Below are 23143 nucleotides of genomic sequence, written 5' to 3'. Positions count from 1 at the left end.
AATCTCTTCTTGAACTTGATGCTTTGACTTGTTGAATATGACAATGTTTGGCACTTTGTTGGTTTTGATCATTTTTCACCATAGTTATGATATTGAGATTCTCTTATAAGTTGCCCATGGTTAGTTATCTTTGATCTTGGTGTTGTTCTTCTAATTATTCCTTGTTGCTCTTGATCCAATGATCTTGCCACTTTGATATGACATTACTCTTCTTGTGTGACTACATCATACATCTTCAATATTCACATACGGTTGATGCTTTTTGCTCTTGATCAAAGCTCTTCTCTTTTTGTTGTTGTCATTTTATTATCATCAAAACATACCTTGTATTTACACAAATAACATCTTTTGTATATATTGGCTTTGTAAAAAAAAATTGAAATACAAAAGCATCAGTAAATGATAATATAATTTTTTTTTGGGCAATGAGATATGAAGCTCTACACGGATGAAATTTTGTTGATAAGATGTGACTAGGTTCTTTCTTGGGTTTAGTTGATGGGTTAATGGATCTTGAGTTTTGTTATGGACCACTTATGTGGTATCCACTTTCTATCCCCACTACATGGAGCATCTTATTCCATCACTCTCCCATAACTTCCATCCATTACCAATAACCACTCATTAAGCATTGCATCATGTCATTAAGTCACCTGCAAACTATCCACTTGTGCATTCATCTATATATAATCCCTTATAGCTAACAAAGGAGATCATCTCATGACTAATCTAGGAACTCATCTGATAACCTATTCTGGCCACCATGGATACAATACTTGTGCCCAGAGCACATCCTATCTATCGAAGGTGACTCACACACACTCCTTGTTCATACCATCGAACTTTGGACTAAGGTACAAGACTTTTCATTGCCTGTCATCTTTTTTTTTTTTTTTTATAACATCATTGTCTGTCATCTTTACTATAAGCTCCGGAGATACAAATACTAGCTATTCTGCTAGACATTAATGTTCATTCCAGAACAAGTTTAGAAAATTTTGGGCTATGATTGGGGAAATGCCCAAGTAGGTAGAGAGAAATTAATATATTGAATCGGTTTGGATTGGATAGATTTTCATCAACCAATCCGAAAATCAATCCAATCCAATTAAAATTTGCGATTTTTTTTTTGTTTTTGATTTTTCAATTTTTGATTTATTCGATTATCGATTTTTCAGTTCGATTGCCGCAATTTGATTCGGTTAACGAACATCCTAAATTAGAGGGGTGAGAATCTTTTTTCTGCAAATATAGGAGCAGGATTCAGGATCCTTGTGTTTCCGTGCTTTTGGTTTTTTATAACATCTCAAGAAATGGTAAAAATTATTTGGTCATATGAGACTATATATTATCCTCTCTTCTATTCTTATCATAACAAGCTGCGCTCTATCCCCTCATCTTCCGTGATCGCTCATTTATTTATGAAGGGTTAGGACTTAGGGATAAATAATACATGAATTACAAATACATTGATGAACTCATTTTAGTGGGCTATAGGAGTGCATTCCTTTATTAAAAATAGAAAGAAAGAAAAAATCAAAGTGTTATTAACCATAAAAAGATGAGAAAATAAATAAATAAGATGTGTTGTTTTTTTCTAATTTTTTTTGCTTGCGCAAGGGTGTCCCTATCCATTGGAATGAGCCTAATCTCATTTTGTTTCCAACCAAGTTGTCTTCTATCCATCAAGTAAACTTATTTTCTCCTCTCCTCTCGTCTTCTTCTCTCTATGACTCCATCTCTTCAAAACATTGTTCCTCTCCCTCTCTCTCTCCTTCCCGCTCCTTTTTAGTTATATTTTTACGAAAAAGTTCAAATTTCTTCAAGCATTCGTGTTTATCTCCCGTATATTTTCGTTTATTTATCTCTTAGTTACCCCTGGAGTCTTTATTGCTTGCGACGAATCGAGAGTTAAACTTCTTTTGATTTTGGGAATTGAACAATAAACCCTAATTTTGACTTTTTTTGTTTAAATTCTTTCATCTTTTTCGTATAAAGAAATAAATTTGTATTATCAAACGTAATTTTGCTTCTTTGAATATAAATAAAACGCATTATCAAGCGTATTTTTTTTTTTAGAAACTCTTCCAAGGCATAGAAATTGAAAAAAAATATTCTTTTAGTGTTGGAGAATCGTTGTCATGCACACCCTAATCTGCCCTATGCACACCTTAATCTACCCTATGTAAATTACATTCTCAATATTATTCGTTGATCTTATTTATATCTAAGGACTCTAATTATTAGATATGTAAATCATTAGATGTAAACACACCAATGATCAAGATTGGTGTAAAACTCTTTACTCTTATATCATTGTAAGAATAATTTGCCTCATGTAATGGGGGTCAAGATTATTTTATACCAACCTAAGTTAAACTCTTAATTTTATCTATTGATCTTATTTATATCTAACAGCTCAGATTTACTAGATATGTAAATCATTAGAAGTAAACTTATCAATAGTCAAAATTGAGTGTAAAATTACTTATTCTTACACCGGCATAGGAATAACATGCCCCATGTAATACATTTCTCTCTCTTTTCTTTACAAAAGGACCTATTTACTTTTATGTGAGTGTGATATAGAAATTTTTTCTACAATAAAAACAAAACATTAATCCGATCGTATAAACACAATATTTTTCTACTTACCAAAAAAAAAAGATATTAACAAAAGAAAGGGAGCGTTATACTTGTTATCATTTTAGACTTATTATTCTTATTATCTAATTGATTATATTGGATCAATTTTATACTTACTACTTTTCTATTTTTTAATCATTGATTTTAAATTAATTTAATAGTAATCAATCAAAATAATAAAAATAATAAACTTAAATAATAGTAAGTAAATCATTCCCTGAAAGGAAATTAGTAAATTAGATCGGAAGAAAATTATAAAAAAAGAAAAAGAAAATATTATTGTCGTAAAAATTTGCCCTCTCTGGTATCGATAACCGGACAGAAGGAAAGGGGAGGGTTTAAAGTTGGGAGCAGCAACATTCGCACACACACACAGAGAGAGAGAGAGAGAGAGAGAGAGAGAGAGAGAGAGAGAGAGAGGTATTGAAGAAAAGAAAGGAAGCAATGGGTTGGATCGGTGAGACTGTGGATTCCATCAAATCTCTTCAGATCCGCCAAGTCCTCACCCAAGCTGTTAGTCTTGGTTCGTTCCTTTACTCGCTTTCTCTCTCACATCCACTAACCTATGCTTAATTTTTTTTTTTTTTTTTTTTTTTATAAAAAAATACAATCTTTGCATTATCTTAGGTCTATCTGGGGGCTAAAATGATATGGGTCAACTCTGAAATCATAGGAAATTGATGTTTTGGAATAAAAATCTTTACTTTTTTTTTTTTTTTTAATCTTTTGGGTTTATATATCAAGACCTTGTAGCATTGCATTGGCATTTTTGCCAATTAATAGTTGAAAGAAGAGGATACAGCATGGAGCATAAATTTCTTCAATTTTCGGCTGAGGGTTTTCAATAGAGGGATTGATTGTGACATAGACGAGTTGTGCTTGTGTTCAGGGTATTGATTCCAGGCTATGGTTTAGGGCATTACTAATAAATAACTTTTCTCTTGGGTTATTGGTGTCCCGTGGCTTGTAGACCAGGTGAAAAATTAGAAAGATTTTGGTGAGGGAAGTTTGTGAGGAACACACTGAGATTTATTTTGAAAAGAGTGTGGGGACAACATAGAATTGCTTCCGAACCATAAAACCATTGTTTGCCATTACTAAGCTACTATATTGTGAACCCTTTAAACTATATATTGGTTTTATTTGTTCCTTCATAATACTGTATGCATATGCTGCAGATACTACTTTAGCATTTTTCTTGGTTGATAAATTTTTGGTATATGCTATGTTGATTTCGCCACAAGTGCTGGTGACATTCTGGTTTTCTGGTCTATTTATATAACTTCTGCTTAACTGAAGTAGTCTGTATTCTGCCTCAGGCATGATTGTTACGTCTGCACTAATAATATGGAAGGCGTTGATGTGCATCACTGGCAGTGAATCTCCTGTTGTTGTTGTTCTTTCTGGAAGCATGGAACCAGGATTCAAGCGGGTAAGTCAATTTTATGCATGACTGCTTCAGTAATTCTGTCTCAGATATCTTCTACAATAAGTAGTATTTTGTGTGTCTTACAGTCATAATTCTAGATTTATGTCGATCATCTACTAGCTGAGTACTTCGGCAAGAAGAGAGAAGCTGCATATATATGCAAATTACTTTTCAATATAATTTTTCTGTTTCTTTGTGGTCTTAACAAATGTTGTTTTTCATGCTATATGCAGGGGGACATCTTATTCTTGCACATGAGTAAAGATCCAATTCGTGCAGGGGAGATTGTTGTGTTTAATGTGGATGTAAGATCCCTCTCGGTTTTATTATTTATTTTTTTGCATATCTTGATTCATATTTAATGTTGATGTTTTTGTTGAGGCATTAGTCTATATAAAAAAAATTATATCTGCATCATTACGTAAGACTTCTTTCCAGAATAATAGGTTTGTGTATTGTGTGATTGCAAGTCTCTCTTGAGAAGTTGTGGTCGTTCTTGCTAGTTATATTCATTTTCTGATTCTTTGTAATCCAGTCACTACTTTCCTTTCCTCACTGACATACTCTATTGGCATGTACCTTTTATTTTTTTAGGGACGTGAGATTCCAATTGTTCATCGTGTGATTAAGGTAAGCACAATATTCTGGTTGTATTTGGCACATTCATTCCTTCAGTTGCATTGCATCACTACTGAATGTGATTCTGAGACCAAGTGTTATTTGAGAACCTCAGATGAGAGGATCCATATCCACTTGGAAACATACTTGTCTTTTGGCTGGACAATTAGTTCTGCATGGGGGGACCCATTTCATTTCATGAATGTGTAGGGATGCCTATTCAAAATGTAACTACATAAATTACATAACAATTATAGCATACCCAGTTGGATGTTGGTATGATCCAATTTCTATGCCTGGGTTCATCAATGTAGCTACTGTCGGTTTTTATTTCTTATTTATGATATCTTAATCACGAGTGATAAGGATCAACATATTACAATGCCATTAGAACTCCCTCCACTCTCTGTCTGTCTCGTGTTGCTTGAACTACTTTCATTAATTTCTTGTAACTGCCAAAATTGTGGAAACTGGAGTGTCAAGAATCGGAGGATACTAGATAAGATTCATATTACCTGGACTAATCCTTCATTCCAAAGAGAAACTTCCTGAATCCCTCAAGCATAATTTTTTTCACTGGTTTAACATTCTTTATGCTTTCTGAAATATACACCTATTGGTTATTATCATGCAGTGTATAATAGTTATGGTTACCCTGTTTGAGTGTCTTAACTTGATCATTTTGTAGGTACACGAAAGGCAAGATACAGGAGAGGTTGATGTTCTCACGAAAGGTAGTGACTAGTCCATGAGTAGATAATTTTACAAAAATACTGACAATGCTGATTTTAGGTCCTCAATTATACAAAACCTAACCTCATTGTGAATTTGAAATTCATTATTATTTTTTTAATATTCTATTTCATAATTTTTGGTTCAGTTGTCCATTTTAGTTAGTGGTTATCTGTTACTATAATGCTCCCCCTTCAAGTATTTTGCTATCTTTGGCAGGAGATAACAATTATGGGGATGACAGGCTACTGTATGCTCATGGTCAGCTTTGGCTTCAAAGGCACCACATTATGGGTAGAGCTGTCGGGTATATAGCATTTCTTTTAGTTACGCTTGCTTCACTCAATTTAGACTAGTTTAGCCTACGGTGATACCTATACAGTTTTGCGTTCAAGTTCTCTTATAATGAAGCTTGTTCAATTGAAAAGTGTATTCTGGTATTCTATTATCATTGCTTGTATTTGACAATGACAGGTTCTTACCTTATGTTGGCTGGGTGACAATTATTATGACTGAAAAACCTATCATCAAGGTTTGTTTGCTGTTCCAATCTTTACTTTTATCATTTAGCCGAAATTGGTTGTTTCATGTATGTTTATGGTGAAACTTGATAATTCTGTCATGATGTTTTACAAGGAGATAAATGATGACCAATTTAAAGGTGCATGACATAGATTTTGAGTTGCAGCAAGTGTACTAAAGTTGTCTCTTCCTTGCAGTATATTCTCATTGGTGCTTTGGGGTTGCTCGTGATAACTTCAAAAGATTAAACGATGAATCAAAAACAAACTGCGGTCTAACCTCCGAGATGTCATACTTTTGTTTAAGGTGTCATTTTGTACCATTCTTAGAATGGAGAACAACATTAATGTTAAGAGTGAATGCAAAAGTAGTTGAATTTCATATTTTCTCAACTCTTCCTAGTCCTTGATGGGTTGGTTGTCTAATTGAAAACCCCCTTCCTTTATATTGTGTTTTGGTGCAGTTTTAAGCCTATAAATCACCTTGGGAAAAACCACCTTGTTCATTTGTCCATTTATTGAGCATATACGATATAGCATTGCACTCAACTTTAGGAGAAAATTTATGCTTTTCAGAGTACAACTCCTTAAAAGAGGAATTTGCCCTTTACCTACATTGTCTTTCACTTAAATCTTTTTTGTGTTATGTACTAAAAAAAAAAAATCTTTTGGGAAATGGTGTTCTAGCATGTTATTAATCTTTGGGAAAATGTTTTCTGGAAAAAATCTATATGCCCAAGAGAGATAAAATGGAGAAAGAGAAACCTATAAAGAGAAAGAATATGGTAATTAATGGATCCTATCTCCTTTTTTCTAAATGTGGCAGATAAAATTCCCTTGGTCTTTATTAGTTCCTCGAATTCATTCTATCCAAATAAATATGGAAAGAAGATGAATAAAACCCCAGTAGTTTTATTACAAAGTCAGATTGAGGATTTGAATCTCTTTTAATCAAGGAAAGATAAAGCTTACAATTAATTCTTTTCCAAAATTCAGTGAGCAGGTTATTTTGAATAATGTAAATCATTTTCTAAAAAAATCAGTCTAACAATCAATACAAGATTTAAAAAATAACTTTGAAAACTCTCAGATGTATGTATCCGAGAAAGAAAAAATAAACTAAAAAATATTAAATATATATCCTTCTAATATTTTTCAAATAATTAAGATAGTTGGGTTTGGTTGATTTTTTTTTTTAAAGGAAAAATTCACCAATGTCCTTGTGGTTTATTTCAGAATCACCTATGTTCATGTGATTTTTTTTATCACATATGTCTCTTTGGTTTGTAAAAGAGTATGCTTTTTATCATATATGCTCCTGTGGTTTTTTATTTTTTATAAAGTACAGGAACATATGTGATAAAAAAAATCACAGGGACATAGGTGATTTTGAAGCAAACCACATAGGTATCGGTGAAGTTTTCCCTTTTTTGTTTTTTTTTATAACAAGTTTTCCCTTTTTTTAATTACGCCATTCTTTGCTTCATGTGGTTTTCCCTTTTTTAAAAACCACAGGGACATAGTTTTTTTTTTATCACCAATGTCCCTGTGATTTGCGTTTAATTTTTAATAATTTAAGGAAAAAACAAAAAATGTGAGATCATCATAACTAGTCAACAAATTTCACTCCATGGTTGAAATTTTAATTCGTTTGGAGAATACATTATTTTTATTTGGATAAATTGGAATCGAAAAGATTGCATCATCTGAATTTACGGAATACTAAAAAGAATGAAGCATTTACTTCATAATATATAAATCACAGATACACGAGTTTAATACTCAAAGATAAATAGCAAAAGTATGTACTAAGAAAAAAAACACTTATTTTTTTTTATCTTATATAATTCAGAGAGTCGTTAGCTTAATTTTTCAACTTCAAGTAAACATAACATTGTTCATATCATATATAGTTCTTTTTAGCTTTTACACTCAAACAGATATATACAACAGGGTTTAGTGTTTCTTATTTTAAATAACATAATTTTATATATTTTTTAATGAAATTATGGGTTTTGTCATTTTTTTAAAGGGTTCACTTTTTTTTTTTTTTTTTTATATAACTTGGAGGTATCCCTATTCAACCTTCCCCGGTCACCTTGCCCTCGAGGTACGCCCCTTTTGGCTAGTCCCTCATTGGAACAGCGGGTGCATTGAACTTCGCTACCGGAGGAAGGATGACACTAATCCCCCATTCGAGGAGAGATGCACTTCCTTTGACCCCCAAAGATTTTTCAAGAATTTGCTTGAGACATGATTTGGACCCTGACTCAAGCAAATCCTTAGGAGCTTAGCTGCCAACTGTTCACTTTTACTACAGTTAATGTAGATAACTTATCTATATTGAGCCCAAAACGATGTCGTTTTGAAGCAGAAATCAAGATATTTTTGTAATTATAATTTATTTCAGGGTTATAATAATCTTTTTTATTATAATTTTTTAATTTTTCAATTCAAAACGACGTCGTTTTAGGAGCAAAATGTAGATAACTTATCTACATTCACTTTAGAAACATTAATTTTTTTTTAATTTATAAAATTAGAAAGGAAAAGAAAATGAAAGAGAGAAAATATAAAAATTTACCAAAATGATATATTTTTATTAAAATTAATATAACTTTATGTGATTTAAATCAAGGAAAAAATATGTATGTATCCTGTTGTAAGACAACTTTCTTGTCATGGTACAGAGACAATAAGTGTGAGGTCCACTATGTTTAAAATAAATAAAAAAGAAAAAAAATACAACACAAATATAGATGTATGTATAGAAAATTTCGCATTTGTCATGCAAAATGACAAATACAAAACTCTTAAATCAATTCAATGTTTCTTATTTGGGTTTGATGTCTATCATTTTGAATGACATAAGTTATGTCATTTTAAGAAAAAAAAATAAAAATCATAAAAAAAAAATGAATAATTTTTTTTAATTTAAATTTTAAATAAAAAATATTATTTTATATATATCTCAATCTTAAAATTAAATAAATTTAAATCACTGACACTTTTCCCATCTTATTTTCATGACCATTTTGTAACGTTGATGGGTTTAATCAGAGACGAGAAAATGGGGAAAAGTGGTGGAAACCCCATTGAATGGTGACTCTCCTGAACATTGAAGATGCTGCACCTAAGGTGGCGGCGCTCGTTCTTCGTAACCCTATTCTTTGAGCATGATCCTCTCTCACTATCTCCCTGATCATGCTCTCTCTGCGACCCACTCGCAGATTCTGCCACTCCTCCTCCTCCGCCGTCGCCGTCGCCGCCGCCGCCGCAGCCGCAACCGAAACTCCTCGAAATCGCGTTCAGAGCACCAAACCCTTAGAACCCCCTGCTCTCGACAAGCTCAAAGCAGAGAGAAACCCAGAGAAGCTCTTTCACCTCTTCAAGGCCAATGCCAATAACCGTCTTCTGATCGAGAATCGCTTCGCATTCGACGACACCGTTTCGAGGCTCGCCGGTGCTCGCCGTTTTGATTACATCGAGGAGTTGCTGGAGCAGCAGAAGAGACTCCCACAGGGTCGACGTGAAGGTTTCATTGTTAGGATTATCATCTTATATGGCAAAGCTGGCATGACCAAGCATGCCATCAACACTTTCTATGATATGAATTCGTTTGGTTGTCGTAGAACTGTTAAGTCTTTTAATTCTGCTCTTAGTGTCTTGGCTCTGACACGAAATTTTGACTCAATTGTTGATTTTTTAGCACTTGTTCCTCTTAGGTTTGACATTCAATTAGATACCTTTTCTATCAATATTGCTATTAAGGCATTTTGTGAAATGGGAAAGCTACAAGAGGCTTATTTGTTTTTGTTAGAGGCTGAGAATAAGGGTATTCAACCGGATGTGGTGACTTATACTACTCTTATGTCTGCATTTTACCAGAATAAAAGGTGGGAAATTGGGAATGGCTTGTGGAACCGTATGGTGTTGAAGGGTTGTATGCCGAATCTTGCCACGTTTAATGTTCGGATACAGTTTCTGGTTACTGTGAGGCGAGCTTGGGATGCTAATGCTTTGTTGGGTTTGATGCAGAGAGTGGGGGTTGAACCTGATGAGGTTACCTTTAATTTGGTGATCAAAGGTTTTTTCCAAGCTGGTTATATTGACATGGCAAAGAGGGTTTATTCTGCACTACACGGGAAGGGGTATAAACCTAATGCTAAGATTTACCAGACCATGATTCATTATATGTGTAAGAGTGGGGATTTTGATCTGGCATACACTATGTCCAAAGATAGTATGCAGAAGAATTGGTTTCCGAGTGTAGATACCATATATATGCTGCTGGAATGCCTAAAGGGAAATGGGCAGATTGATAAAGGAAGGATGATCCTTACATTGGCTAAGAGAAGAAAACCTCCCTTCTCTGCCAATCATTTGGCTGCCATGCAATCCATATTATCCAAGAGTTAAATTAAGGGGAGTAGGGAAACAGGAAATCAAATTGACTTTTGTGAGACAGTAGCCCAAAAGGATCTCATATTCTTTGTATTCTATTCATTTGTACATCTTGAAAATTTTAACAAGCCTGGAAATTTGATGCAATTACATCTATACAAGTAGTCAAATACTAGTTATTTCCACTCAGTTAGTTTTATTGTACCATCCTTAATAATATTTGGCCGAGATGATATTTCAAGACGCGAATACCATATCAACTCTTGTAAGTTCTGAAGCACTCTTCTCCTCATGCAAGCATTCTTTCTCTCCACCACACACGCACCATTTTTGTGATTACTTTCATTGCTGACAAATCTTGCATGGTTATGTAGGTTGCATATACTATTATTTTCCGTGTCTTTCATTGGGAAAGTAATATTGTCGTGTGATTTGGTCATGGATCTTCTTATGAATGTCAATAGTAATAAACCAAATATTCATTTCATTTGCAATGACTGAAAAGTTTAGAGTGGATTTCTGGTGTTTAAGGCCCATGCTATTTTGCAACATCACTTCTTTTGTGTTTTGGAAAAAAAAAATCATGTATGCATGCATATGTTATGTTAATTTAGTTGCAGTTGTTTAAGATACTAATGTAATACTTAAATGATTTCAGAATTGTGAAATGACTTCAGAATTGTGGTGGAGAACACAATATTCATTTTAAATAAGAGAAGTTCATCCTTGTTGGATATCAATGATCCGATGTAAACCTTGGTAACATTTTTTTTTTTTTAATTTTTCTGTTCAAGTTACATTTGTTTTTTGGATCAATATGCGTGCGTTTTTCATGTTTTTTATATTATCTTATTTTGGTGACGTGCTTAGGTTAAATTTTGGCTTAACTACTCCCCCAGTCTTGAAATATCACCGGTATGACTGTTAAAAACCATTTATGTGAATAGCTTTGAAATTTGAATTAAAACACATGAATATTGCTGGCCAAAAATACATTTCAAGGAGATGTCAAATAAAAAGTGGAATGGGTGGATTAGAAGTCCAAGCCCAATTTGCTTAGTCCCTAATGATGACATGAAGCTCTTATAACTGAAATCAAAGGAGTTTCGCTCCCATTTTCTTTCTAGTTTACTAAATGATTGATATGCCTCTTGAAGAGACGGGTGCACTATTGCACTTGTCATACAATCAATGTTTATTTTCAGATTGTTATTTTCATAAATGCAACCCATCATTTATAATTGGGGTTAAATCTTATTGGAGGTTGGCAATGTAACATACATGCAAGGTCTTGATGCAGGAAATTCAACAGAAAACTTGGGAACTTCAAGTTGTATAAGCTATCTTATACTCTCAATAAATCTTCTCCATTTGAGCTTATAAAATCACATGACTTCCCTATTGCAAATGCCCTTTTTAAGAATTAGGAAAAGTCTACTCTAAAGTGAGTTTGTCTCTAAAGTAATCTAGTAAGGGTGTATCCACCTTAGATCATTTAGTGTGTTAAATCATGATATACTTTATTAAATTGAGGGTGGATACACCTTTACTTGCTAACTTTAGAGGAGCCTTTTTCCAAGAATTAATCCTCCTAATGTAAATTCATTATGCTGTTAAACTTCTAAACTTGTGGACTTGATTGATGAAATTATAGATCTGAGGATTAGTGTTTTATGGCTTGATAGTACTAGGTATGAGGAGGTAAATTTGAATTGACCCCAAATATCTATTTGTTTTTGAAGTGGAAGAGATGAAGTGTTCTTGTCATGCTCTGGAAATTTCTGGAAGAATTTTGATATGCAGGTTTTGTAAAGCAGGGGGGAGATGCCTCTATGTATTTGTCTAGGAGTCTCCTTATTCGGACCCTGAGGCTTTCTGGAGGGTTTCTGTCCACGCTGCATGATGTATGCACTTGGCTTAATGAGGTACTAGTGGAGAAAACTAGTATGCACTATACAGAGATGGGTTTCTGCTTTAGGACATGGATCTTATCTTCCTTGTGCTTACGTGCTTTGGATTGATGACAGATGATAGCCGAATGTTCACCTGGTTTGAAGGTATCCCATTCATATTTATGTCCAATGAAAGTTATTGATTAAAAGAATAATCAATTTATTTATCTGGTTAGCTAAGTTTGATTGAAGTGTATTGGAGAAGTTGCATTAGCCTTTTGCTGTGAAAATTATTGTGAAGAGTGTGGGAGGGACAAACGAAGGAGAACGTTGTTGCATTGTAAGGCACAAAATCAAGTGTCAATTTTGTGATTATCCTTAGACTTGAGACATCAAGTATATGACCATGGTTAGAACATCTTGACCATCAGAAGGAACAATAAACGGGGTGGAGAGTAATGTGCAATTTCTCATGGACATGATATGGAGACATTGCTGTTGGTTGTTTTCGCATTTATCAGCTAAGAGTATGAACACTTTCGACTGGACTGGTCTCTTGCATACCCTTTTGCCCTTATTGAGTAGAAAAGGCATTGACCAGGTCTATGAAGACAAAGGGCATATACAGAAAAAGCAATGCTACGCAGCTATAAAAAAAAATAGCCAGAATTTTGACAAAATACTAGGGTGGTGAAAACGTGGGAAGCTCCATCCCTGGTTGAAAATCCGCTAGCTTGCAGTCAGAGCATGTAAATTAATTTTTTTGTCTCATTGCTATTCCGAGTGTTTTTGGTTAACGGAAGTCCTCTAAGATTTTAGAAAGTTTCATCAGTGGGTCGGTTTCATGTTCTGAATGCAGGTTGTTTGATCCTTCGATAGATGATCAATCCTTCTGCCTTGTTTACTCTACTCATTAAACATATGACCGTTATTCGCAATTGATAAGTTCTTTGTTTTTTTGGTATTAATTTATAAGTTTTTACCTGCCATTTTTTTTTTTTTTTTTTGTTAAAGTTGCCCAACATCTATCCTTTCGAATAATTTATATTCTCACTGTGAGCCTCTCAAGCTTCATTGATGATCATGCAAAAAATCAATATGAAAATGAGTTCAAATGTAATGAGCCTAATAACATTGCTTGATTATCTAACATTTCAAGTAAAAAGTAAGGGTTTTATTTCTCTTATGTCATATAAGGGAAATTTTATCTCTTATTCACTTCGATTTTCGTGTGTTTTTTTTTTTTTTTTTTTTTTTTTTTTTAAAAAAAATGAAGTGGGTTTCATCATTTATTGTGAAAGTAGAAAAGAAAATTTATCTCATATAATATAAGAAAAATAAAACCCAAAAAGTAATGCACGGCAATTATGATATTAGTTGTTGATAGGACCTAGAAATTTGGGTAATCTTAGTGCCGCCATCTTGTGCGCACATTAGATGCATTTGAACCTAGCAATGAAACAAATCAATGATGTATTGTATCACTAGGATTAATTACAATGACATTGGAATTGAATCAAACATTGAAAAAACATTATACTGGAAGAAAAATAGTTTAAGAGTTTCTACGGAAAAAGATGTTGTAAATGGGAAGTGAATTCTTTTACATGTTATTTAATGGGATCATATCATATGTGAGATATTACATTACATGAGAAGATTTTAACTATTCATGATTTTTTATTCTTATATTTTTTTCTCTTTCATCTCTTGTCACCGGAAATTTGTGCATGAATGAATATAACCTCCCCTCAGTTATTAGAGATCTATTTATCTCATATTGCATGAAATAATAGTGTATCTCACTATCTTGTCTCAGTTACATAAGATAATTTACATAAAATAATTATCTCATGCAACATGAGAAAATTATTTCCATAGTTATTAATATATAAACACAATAATTATTTAAAAAAAATCTATTAATTGATATAAAAATATTAATATTAAGTTAAATATTTTTTAAAAAATTAGTTGATTAACCTCTATTAATTCAACTAACTTCTGTTTATGTTTATAAGTAGCTTTTACTTTAAAATAAAATAAAAAAATCCAAACAATAATATCCAAAATAAAAATAAAAAATCCAAACAATCACTTTTAAGTTTAACTACGATTTAGGAACCAAGTTTAGCGATGACATGAAAGAGGCTGAGATACTTGACCTTGTACAGTTAAATAGAAGGTTATGTGTTATCAAAAAAAAAAAAAAAAAAAAAAAAAAAAAAATAGAAGGTTATGGAACACTGGAGGACTTGCAGTTGTTGTTTCTCTCATGTAACATTTGATCTGACAAATGATTGAAACCTTGAAACTCTTCCTTCAAACCATAGCTCCCTTCCAAACCCAATGTCGAAGTCCATTCTTTCTCGAATCAAACCTCGTCACCGCCTTAAAGCCACGGCCTTTACGCCTCCCGGTATCAAGAACCTCGTTCTCGACGTCATCCGAATCCTTAAAACCCAGCAGCAATGGCAGGATTCCCTCGAATCCCGCTTCGCGGAATCCGAGGTTGTTGTTTCGGATGTTGCCCATTTCGTTATAGACCGAATACACGACGCAGAACTGGGTTTGAAGTTTTTTGATTGGGCTTCGACGAGACCCTTTTCTTGTTCTCTCGATGGGTTTGCGTATTCTTCTCTTCTGAAGCTCTTGGCGAGGTTCAGAGTGTTCTCGGAGATCGAGTTGGTGTTGGAGAACATGAAAGTGCAAGACTTGAAACCTACCCATGAAGCATTGAGCACTGTGATTCGTGCTTATGGAGAATCTGGGTTGGTTGATAGGGCCCTCCAGTTATTCCATACAGTGCGTGAAATGCATAATTGTTTTCCCACTGTTGTCGCTAGCAATTCGTTGTTGAATGGTCTAGTTAAAAACCGAAAAGTTGATATTGCGCGCCAGCTGTATGATGAAATGCTTGAAACAGATGATGGTGTGGGTGCTGTTGTGGATAACTATAGCACCTCCATAGTGGTGAAGGGCCTGTGCAAATTGGGGAAGGTTGAGGAAGGTAGGAGGTTAATTGAAGATAGATGGGGAAAAGGTTGTGTGCCACATGTTGTGTTTTACAATACGATTATTGATGGGTTTTGCAAGAAGGGTGATCTCCAAGGTGCAACTAGAGTTCTCAAGGAATTGAAATTGAAGGGGGTTTTGCCAACATTAGAAACTTACGGGGTTTTGATTAATGGATTTTGCAAAGCAGGGGAGTTCGAAGAAGTTGATCAACTTCTGATAGAAATGACTGCAAGGGGATTGAATTTGAATGTACAAGTGTTTAATAATATTATTGATGCTTATTACAAGCATGGTTTGGTAACAAAAGCAGTTGAGACAATGAGGAGGATGGTTGACATGGGTTGTGAGCCAGATATTGCAACTTACAATACACTGATTAACTTTTCATGTAGGGGTGGGAAAATTGAAGAAGCTGAGGAACTCATAGAGAGGGCGATGGAAAGGAGATTGCTGCCTAATAAGTTTACTTATACACCCGTCATGCATGCTTATTGCAAACAAGGGGATTATGTTAAAGCATCTAATATGCTTTTTAAGATTGCTGAAACAGGAGATAAACCGGACTTGGTTTCTTATGGAGCTTTTATCCATGGAACTGTCGTTGTTGGGGAAATTGAAGTTGCACTGATGGTCCGAGAGAAAATGATGGAGAAGGGTGTATTTCCTGATGCTCAAATTTACAATGTGCTGATGAGTGGTCTCTGCAAGAAAGGGAGGTTTCCTGCTGCCAAACTGCTACTTTCAGAAATGCTTGATCGTAATGTTCAACCTGATGCATATGTTTATGCCACCTTAGTAGATGGGTTTATTAGAAATGATGAACTTGATGAGGCAAAAAAGCTTTTTGAAGTCATAATTGGAAAGGGTATAGACCCTGGCACTGTGGGGTACAATGCAATGATTAAGGGTTTCTGTAAATTCGGAAAAATGACAGATGCTATGTCATGCTTCAATAAGATGAAAAATGTGCATCATGCTCCAGATGAATACACTTATTCCACAGTTATAGATGGATATGTGAAACAGCATGACTTAAATAGTGCACTCAAGATGTTTGGACAGATGGTGAAACAGAAATTCAAGCCAAACGTGGTCGCCTACACCTCCTTGATCAATGGATTCTGCAAGAAAGCAGATATGAGCAGCGCTGAAAAAGTTTTCAGAGGGATGCAATCTTTCAATTTGGAGCCTAATGTTGTCACATACACTATACTAATCGGGGGTTTCTTTAATGACGGTAAACCTGAAAAAGCAGCATCCTTTTTTGAGCTAATGCTGATGAACAATTATCTTCCAAATGATGCTACATTCCATAATCTGATAAAGGGTTTAACAAATATTACGACTAGTCCAGTTCTTACTGAGAAAAATGAGTCCAAGGAAAACGACAGGTCCTTGATTTTGGATTTCTTTGCAATGATGATATCGGATGGATTCAACCGAGTGATTGCTGCATATAATTCTGTTATTGTTTGTCTTTGTAAGCATGGAATGGTTGACACTGCTCAATTGTTGCAAACTAAGATGTTGAGTAAGGGCTTTGGTATGGATTCTGTATGTTTCACTGCTCTGCTACATGGCTTATGCCAAAAAGGAAAATCAAAAGAATGGAGGAATATTATATCATGCGATCTAAATAAGATTGAACTCCAAACTGCTGTTGAGTATTCCCTGACATTAGACAAATACCTATATAAGGGAAGGCTCTCAGAGGCTTCGCTTATTTTACAAACCTTGATTGAAGACTCAAAGTTTTCTGATCAACCAGTGGAAGATCTAAAGGTTATAGTAAGATAGGGAGTGAGGAAATTCCCATACTTCATTCCGAAATTCTGCAAACTAAAGAAGTCAATCAACATAGCAGTCTCATATGAATTTTAAAAATGCTTCCATGCTTTCTTAGAATCATCATGCCACAAGCATTTTATGAAGAGGCTATTAATGAATAATTGGTAGTTTCAACCTTTTGCAGTATTACTGGCATGCTTGATAGATACAAAATTGCACACTTGCAATTTATACTGGCGTGGAATCATCATGTGCATCTCTGTATTATACTCATGTATAGTATAGTAGTTATGCACGGATTGAAATTGTGATATACTTTGTAGTGTAGTAAAAGGGACACTTGGATTCTTATTTGTGATATGGCAAGAAGTCAAGAACAGAGCTAAGAGCAGAGGAGAATGGTTGGTTCTGCAGTCTGCAACTATTGGGCTCGTGGGACTGGTTAGCCAATATATCTCATTGGGCTTTGGGCCAGTTTCTGTGGATGTTTTAAGGGAGACAATGGGCTGTCATCGTAATCTGGGCTTTCAGATTTTGCTTAATTAATATGCGAAGGGGTCACAATTCCCCTTATTTTTAGCCCATATTGTGTGGCTCGTTGCCCCTTTCAGCTGTTTATACCAAGTGGGCAAGAATGCAGCTTTAATTTTTTAGTGTCCAACAGGATAGGCCTATTTGTTATTTATTTATTTATTTTTTAAAAAACCAACACTTTCCTCTTTTCAAAGTTACTTAAATCATATTATCTTTCTCTTTATTTTAAAAGTCACATTCTAATGGGAGATACTTATAAATGAGTTTCTCACGGTGTTTAAAAACCCGGTCGGGCAATCGCCTAGGCCGAGCGAGGTTAAGGGTCACAGTTCAACTAGGAGATCATGGGATCATTTCGGTGACCCAATTTTATACATTAAAAAAATATAAATATATATTCTATATGAAAAAATTCAAAAAAAATTAAACTACCAATCATTAAAAATTCAAAATATACTTACATAATTCAAGCAATTACATCTACAAGTCAATATTTACAAGCTAATCAAAGTATCAAAGTATAAAACACATGTCCCAATGGAGTTAATGAAAAGTTCTATCATCAAACTCAGATCCTTCGTGTCCTTTTCATGCACCTACAACAGTATGTGAAAGAGATCCCTTACCCAATAGAGAATAGCGGAGGTGAGGTGGCGACATGACAAATTAACAGAGGGGAGAGAAGAACCAGCAGAGTGGAGGAGATCACCAGAACAGGGAGACTGGGTCTGAGTCGGGGATAAAAGATCAGAAGAAAAGAAGAAGAACGATTCAAATTTCAGATCTAGTTCTAAATCTAGGCAGTAGTGAGTTTTTTTTTACACATCAAACGACGTCATTTCATGTATAATTTTTTTTTTAAAAAAATGCAGTGGCCTCTCTGACCCAGGAGTTACGGGTTCAATCGGGAGTTAGAGAGGTCAACGTGCAAGTAGGGTCTAACTACTAACCCAAACCCTGAGAGAGAGAGAGAGAGAGGGGGGGGGGGGGGGGGGGTCAACCCCGAGATGGAGCGGAGTTTTAAAACACTAGTTTCTCAAAAGCTTTTTTTTTTGTATGGCTCTCAGCGTTATTTGTAATTATTTTGTAACAATTTTTTTTTGTTAAGATACCCGGGTATTTTTGCTAAGAAAATGAAATAAAGATTAAAACACTCTCTAATGACGGCTTTAGAAATGTACCTAAAATCTTTTATTTTGTTTTCTAAAATGATAATAAGGTTTAAAAGTAACCGTTTCTGAGTAGTAGAAAGAAAATGATTAATCCTGATGGTTCATTCAAGTGACAATATGAACCACATTGGTGAATGATTAAAAGAGCAAGGGTTTGAATATTGGAGAGGAGTTTTGAGGTTCGAGGTAAATAATTGTCATGACAATCAACTCGGGATTAGACATTCCATACTTAAAGTGCATTGTGATTAAATCCGGTCCGGATATTGATCCAGTCAGAATGATGAATGACTGGTCGGATCGATGGGTCACTGGTTAAACTGATTGACCCAGATATATATATATATATATATATATATATATATATATATATATATATATATATATATATATATATATATATATATATATATATAATTATATTCTTCATTTCTAAAATGATTTAAACAAGGTTTACTAAATAAGTTCAAAATTTACCCAATCACACTCTTACAAGTTCATGAAGCACAAATAAATAAAATGCACGTTATTACTATGTCAATTTAAATTGTAATTCAGAATCCTCCTAAGCATATCTCTTAATAACATCTAAAAGATAAGATGTTGTTAACTCATATTTTTCAAATTTAACAACATTGAAATGACATATGTCACATTCTCTTATTCTGCAAATTGCTTCAGTATTATAAGTTGAAATTTGAGGTCGTTGTAGAAGAGTATACTTCTCACAAATAAAAATATAAATTTTTTTAAAAATGACTTATACATTTTTTTAAACAATTTTGTTTTATTTTTTTATAAAAATGCATGACCAGACCAGGTCACAGATTTTGATCAGGTTTTGTCCGGATCTGGTGCTGGACTCGAACCGGTCCAATGACCAATTCACCACATTTTTGATCAACCCAACCAGATCGGGCCGAGTTTTATAATACTGCTTAAGTGAGTTTCTTTTTTCGCCTAGGTGTGGAGATATTCTAGAGAGTAGAGACTTGACTTGCCCAAAAGAAATAATTGTGGTCATGAAATCCAAAAAAAAAATTGGAAAAAAAACTATTTTTATAATGTAATTTTTCAAAATAAAAAATTGAAGGTGTAATTGGGATATTTTTAAGTAAAGAATGTTATTTACTAAAAAAATTATATTTTTCCCAAATAATTGTCATTGCAATCAAACTCTTTTTAATGATAATGGTAACGTATAACTACACTCTTTAATCAATTAAAATTATGTGTACATCAAGCATTTTTAAATTATAAAAAGAAGGGACTCTTTCTTAAACGGATTACCAAACAATAATTTGAACGAGTGTCTCTTTGTTAAATCGAATCGTTCTAAAATGTCAACATTGTTTGATGAGAGTTGTTATGGACCTTATGGTATCCATAAGGGTATCATCATATCTAAAGGGGTTTTAAAAAATAATAATAATTATTTGTTTTATCATAACTGTTTGATGATTCATTAGACATAATCAAAAAGAAATATATATTTGACAACTCAGCCTTTTGAATTAGAACATTTGAAAAAAAAAAGTGTTGCACCAAAAAGAAAAAGAAAAAGAAAAAGAAAAAATATATATATAGGGTTCATTTTTTATACAGTCAATGTAGATAACTTATCTACATTGAGCCCAAAACGACGTTGTTTTGATGCGGAAATCAAGGTATTTTTGTAATTATAAGTTATTTCAGGGTTATTATAGTCTTTTTCATTATAATTTTTTAATTTTTCAACCCAAAGCGACGTCGTTTTAGCAACGAATGTAGATAACTTATCTACGTTCACTTTAGAAACATTAAAGCCATATATATATATATATATATGAGAAAAATATTTCTCGGACAACTTGAGATAAGTTTATCTCTGGCCATCCTAAATCTACGTCGTTTTGTTTATTTATTTTCTTATATTAATTGATTCACTTTTGAATGATTATGATTCCATTTTTCTCTCTCTTTCTTTATCACCATTGATCCATATTTCTACGGTTATGATATAGATTTAGTATCTGGAGATAAAATTATCTCAAGCAGCCTGAGAAATGATAAGCTATATATATATATATATATATATATATATATGTGAATAAAGGAGTAATCACTTAATGGTTAAATATATTGTAACTATTTTAATGTTAGAAAAACAGATATAATTCTAACTCTTGTAAACAATTTAAGCCAGACAGAATAAAATTAAAATAAAAGTGAAAGGTCATTAATTTTTATAAAACATTTATATATAGATTCCTAGATTCCCTGATGTATATATTGTAAAAGGCACATATTATAAATACAAGAGCACCAGGCCCGTGATAGTATTCAAAAGTGCAAATAAATCAATTCACGGTTAAGAAAACCAAATAATGGAGAAGATGAGAGTGATACTAATTGCTCAATTCATATTCATAGCTGCAGCAGTTGCAGTTCAAGTTGGTGAAACCATTACTTCTAAGCCTAACCTACTCCATAGCTATGTTCAAGGCTATGAGTCACCTAAATTTAGAATGTCCTTGACACACTGCATGGGGCATGGTGCTGAAACATGTAATGAAGCTAATGCTGGAATAGAAGATGCACACGGGTTGGCTCATTGCCTTTTCAATTCTTTGGAAGGGTGCTTGAAACATCATGGTGCTGTACTTGATCAAACAAGTGGTACCTCCACATTACCCCATCAAGTTCAAACCATCTTCAGTCACTGTGCTCATGTCAGTGCAAAGAGTTGTTGGACTGGCCCTAATATTGCTACATCCGTTTTATCCGCGTGTCTAATTCCATCCATGAATCAATGCGCATACCCCAATTGAGCTGCACCTAATAGTATGTGTTGTTTTCCCAATATATACACACACACACATATTTTTTTATTTATTTTATTTTTTTATGTTTCTCATGTTATAGGAGATAAAATTATCTCCTATACACACAAAAGTGTGCTGAGGCAATGTGAAGAGAAAAGAGTTGAAAAAAAAACATGAGTCTCACACACTTTTATATGTGTATAGAAGAAGATTTTAACTTCCACAACAAAAGATATTAAACCCTTTTTTTAATGCGGTAAACAGAAAAGAAAACCAGCTTATATATAAGACGGAAAAAATGTGTATCATTTTAAAGGACACAAAATTATGTCCTTTTAAGTGAGAGAAAGAGATAAATCATAGGAGAGAGAAGGGTGAAAGAAATTTTAAAAATACGAGTCTCACCTCTTTATGAGAGTGAAAGGATATAAAATGACACCTTTTTTCCCATATAAGACACTCATTTTATTCAGATACATAATTCTTGTTAGTGCCTTAATGGCTATGCATTTTTTATCGACTAAAATCACTATATACATAGAAAAATGCTGAAAATTACAGATTAGTTTTCCCAAAACGCACGTAGAAGTACAGTTTTTTTTTCTTTTGAATGTGTTATAATTACAAAAACAACTGTACACTTATTTTTCTACTGATTAGTTAAAAATGATTCGTAATATTGCTCATTTACAAATACTTTTGCTCAAATGTTTTTATGTGTAATCTCGATCTTATATAATTATTTTTTCAAGCAACGTAGCTTCTTCTGAATTTTATAACATCAGTTATACTTATTATATTGGTTCTAATTATGTTACATTATTCACATGGTTTGTCCTTGTCTCCCTTGATTGTATAGATTATAAGATTTAAAAGCTACCTTGTTAATGCAGGGGATCCTATTATCGTGTGAAGTTATATTGGATATAAAGGGAAAGTACTTGCCATACGACTACCAGAAGAATAACGTGCTTTATATAAATGTTTATGGTTTCCAAGCTAGTATAAGATGAAGGATCTGTAATACCTTCAATATTTCCAACTAGCTATATCACTGTTATTTATAATATATCACTGGATGTCATGATCGTTCATGCATGGCGTTTTTACTAAATAGTAATAAAATGGAGAAGTTCATATACTCATATTATAGTATTTCTCAATAAGAGAGCATGCTTTACGTTTATTTTTCTTCGGATTTCTACTCCGGCTCAAAGAGTCGAAACTCGTGGGGATACCGGAGGGAGCCAACTCGTCTCAAAGAGATAATTAGGGTTGGGTAACTCCAAAAAAAAAAAATCTAGTGATTGTAAAGACCAATTCAAGCACACATATAATTGCAAATAGAAAAAGAAGAGGGAGAGAAAAGCACTACACACGCTTCACCTTGAGTCAGCTCAATTTAGGGCTACGTCCAAAAGTCTATCATTATTCTGTTCACATCACTGGTTATAATGCACTCACTTATAAGAGAATATAAATAAATTTAAAAAATTCCAAGCCTCAACCCTTAATCAAGGGCTCAAACTACTAAATAAAAGAAGTTACAAAGAAATATGACGCTCACAATAATACTAGGCTTCCA

General features: G+C 33.6%; 3 protein-coding genes across 3 annotated transcripts; all 3 read left to right on the top strand.

Moving 5' to 3' along the window:
* Positions 1 to 2966: 2966 nt before the first annotated feature.
* LOC133303857 (uncharacterized) lies at positions 2967 to 6440 on the top strand. Its single transcript, XM_061503826.1, has 8 exons — positions 2967 to 3169; positions 3966 to 4078; positions 4309 to 4380; positions 4670 to 4705; positions 5382 to 5427; positions 5645 to 5732; positions 5900 to 5957; positions 6145 to 6440. The coding sequence occupies exons 1-8, from the start codon at positions 3091 to 3093 to the stop codon at positions 6193 to 6195; spliced, it is 543 nt and encodes a 180-aa protein (XP_061359810.1). The 5' UTR covers positions 2967 to 3090; the 3' UTR covers positions 6196 to 6440.
* A 2541-nt stretch (positions 6441 to 8981) lies between these two features.
* Positions 8982 to 17680, top strand: LOC133303854 (pentatricopeptide repeat-containing protein At1g52620). The gene is made up of 3 exons (XM_061503822.1): positions 8982 to 10360; positions 12154 to 12275; positions 14547 to 17680. The coding sequence occupies exons 1-3, from the start codon at positions 9151 to 9153 to the stop codon at positions 17055 to 17057; spliced, it is 3843 nt and encodes a 1280-aa protein (XP_061359806.1). The 5' UTR covers positions 8982 to 9150; the 3' UTR covers positions 17058 to 17680.
* Positions 17681 to 21120: 3440 nt separating this feature from the next.
* On the top strand, positions 21121 to 21564 carry LOC133303870 (nodulin-20a-like). The gene has a single exon (XM_061503841.1). The coding sequence runs from the start codon at positions 21121 to 21123 to the stop codon at positions 21562 to 21564; it is 444 nt and encodes a 147-aa protein (XP_061359825.1).
* Positions 21565 to 23143: the final 1579 nt, after the last annotated feature.

This window comes from Gastrolobium bilobum, unplaced genomic scaffold, assembly GCF_033153095.1.
Source record: "Gastrolobium bilobum isolate Gb01-03AN ecotype WA unplaced genomic scaffold, APGP_CSIRO_Gbil_v1 utg9231, whole genome shotgun sequence".
Lineage (NCBI taxonomy): Eukaryota > Viridiplantae > Streptophyta > Magnoliopsida > Fabales > Fabaceae > Gastrolobium > Gastrolobium bilobum.
Note: the sequence above shows the minus strand (reverse complement) of the source record. Positions and strands in the feature narration are given on the sequence as shown.

What these genes read in the sequence shown, in the direction of transcription:
- LOC133303870 (XM_061503841.1), top strand. Translation starts at nt 21,121, where the DNA reads ATGGAGAAGATGAGAGTGATACTAATTGCTCAATTCATATTCATAGCT.
- LOC133303854 (XM_061503822.1), top strand. Translation starts at nt 9,151, where the DNA reads ATGCTCTCTCTGCGACCCACTCGCAGATTCTGCCACTCCTCCTCCTCC. An exon ending in GCAATCCATATTATCCAAGA is followed by an intron (nt 10,361 to 12,153) that starts GTTAAATTAAGG and finishes TTTGATATGCAG; the next exon opens with GTTTTGTAAAGCAGGGGGGA. An exon ending in TATGCACTTGGCTTAATGAG is followed by an intron (nt 12,276 to 14,546) that starts GTACTAGTGGAG and finishes ACAAATGATTGA; the next exon opens with AACCTTGAAACTCTTCCTTC.
- LOC133303857 (XM_061503826.1), top strand. Translation starts at nt 3,091, where the DNA reads ATGGGTTGGATCGGTGAGACTGTGGATTCCATCAAATCTCTTCAGATC. An exon ending in TGGAACCAGGATTCAAGCGG is followed by an intron (nt 4,079 to 4,308) that starts GTAAGTCAATTT and finishes TGCTATATGCAG; the next exon opens with GGGGACATCTTATTCTTGCA. An exon ending in TTGTTCATCGTGTGATTAAG is followed by an intron (nt 4,706 to 5,381) that starts GTAAGCACAATA and finishes ATCATTTTGTAG; the next exon opens with GTACACGAAAGGCAAGATAC.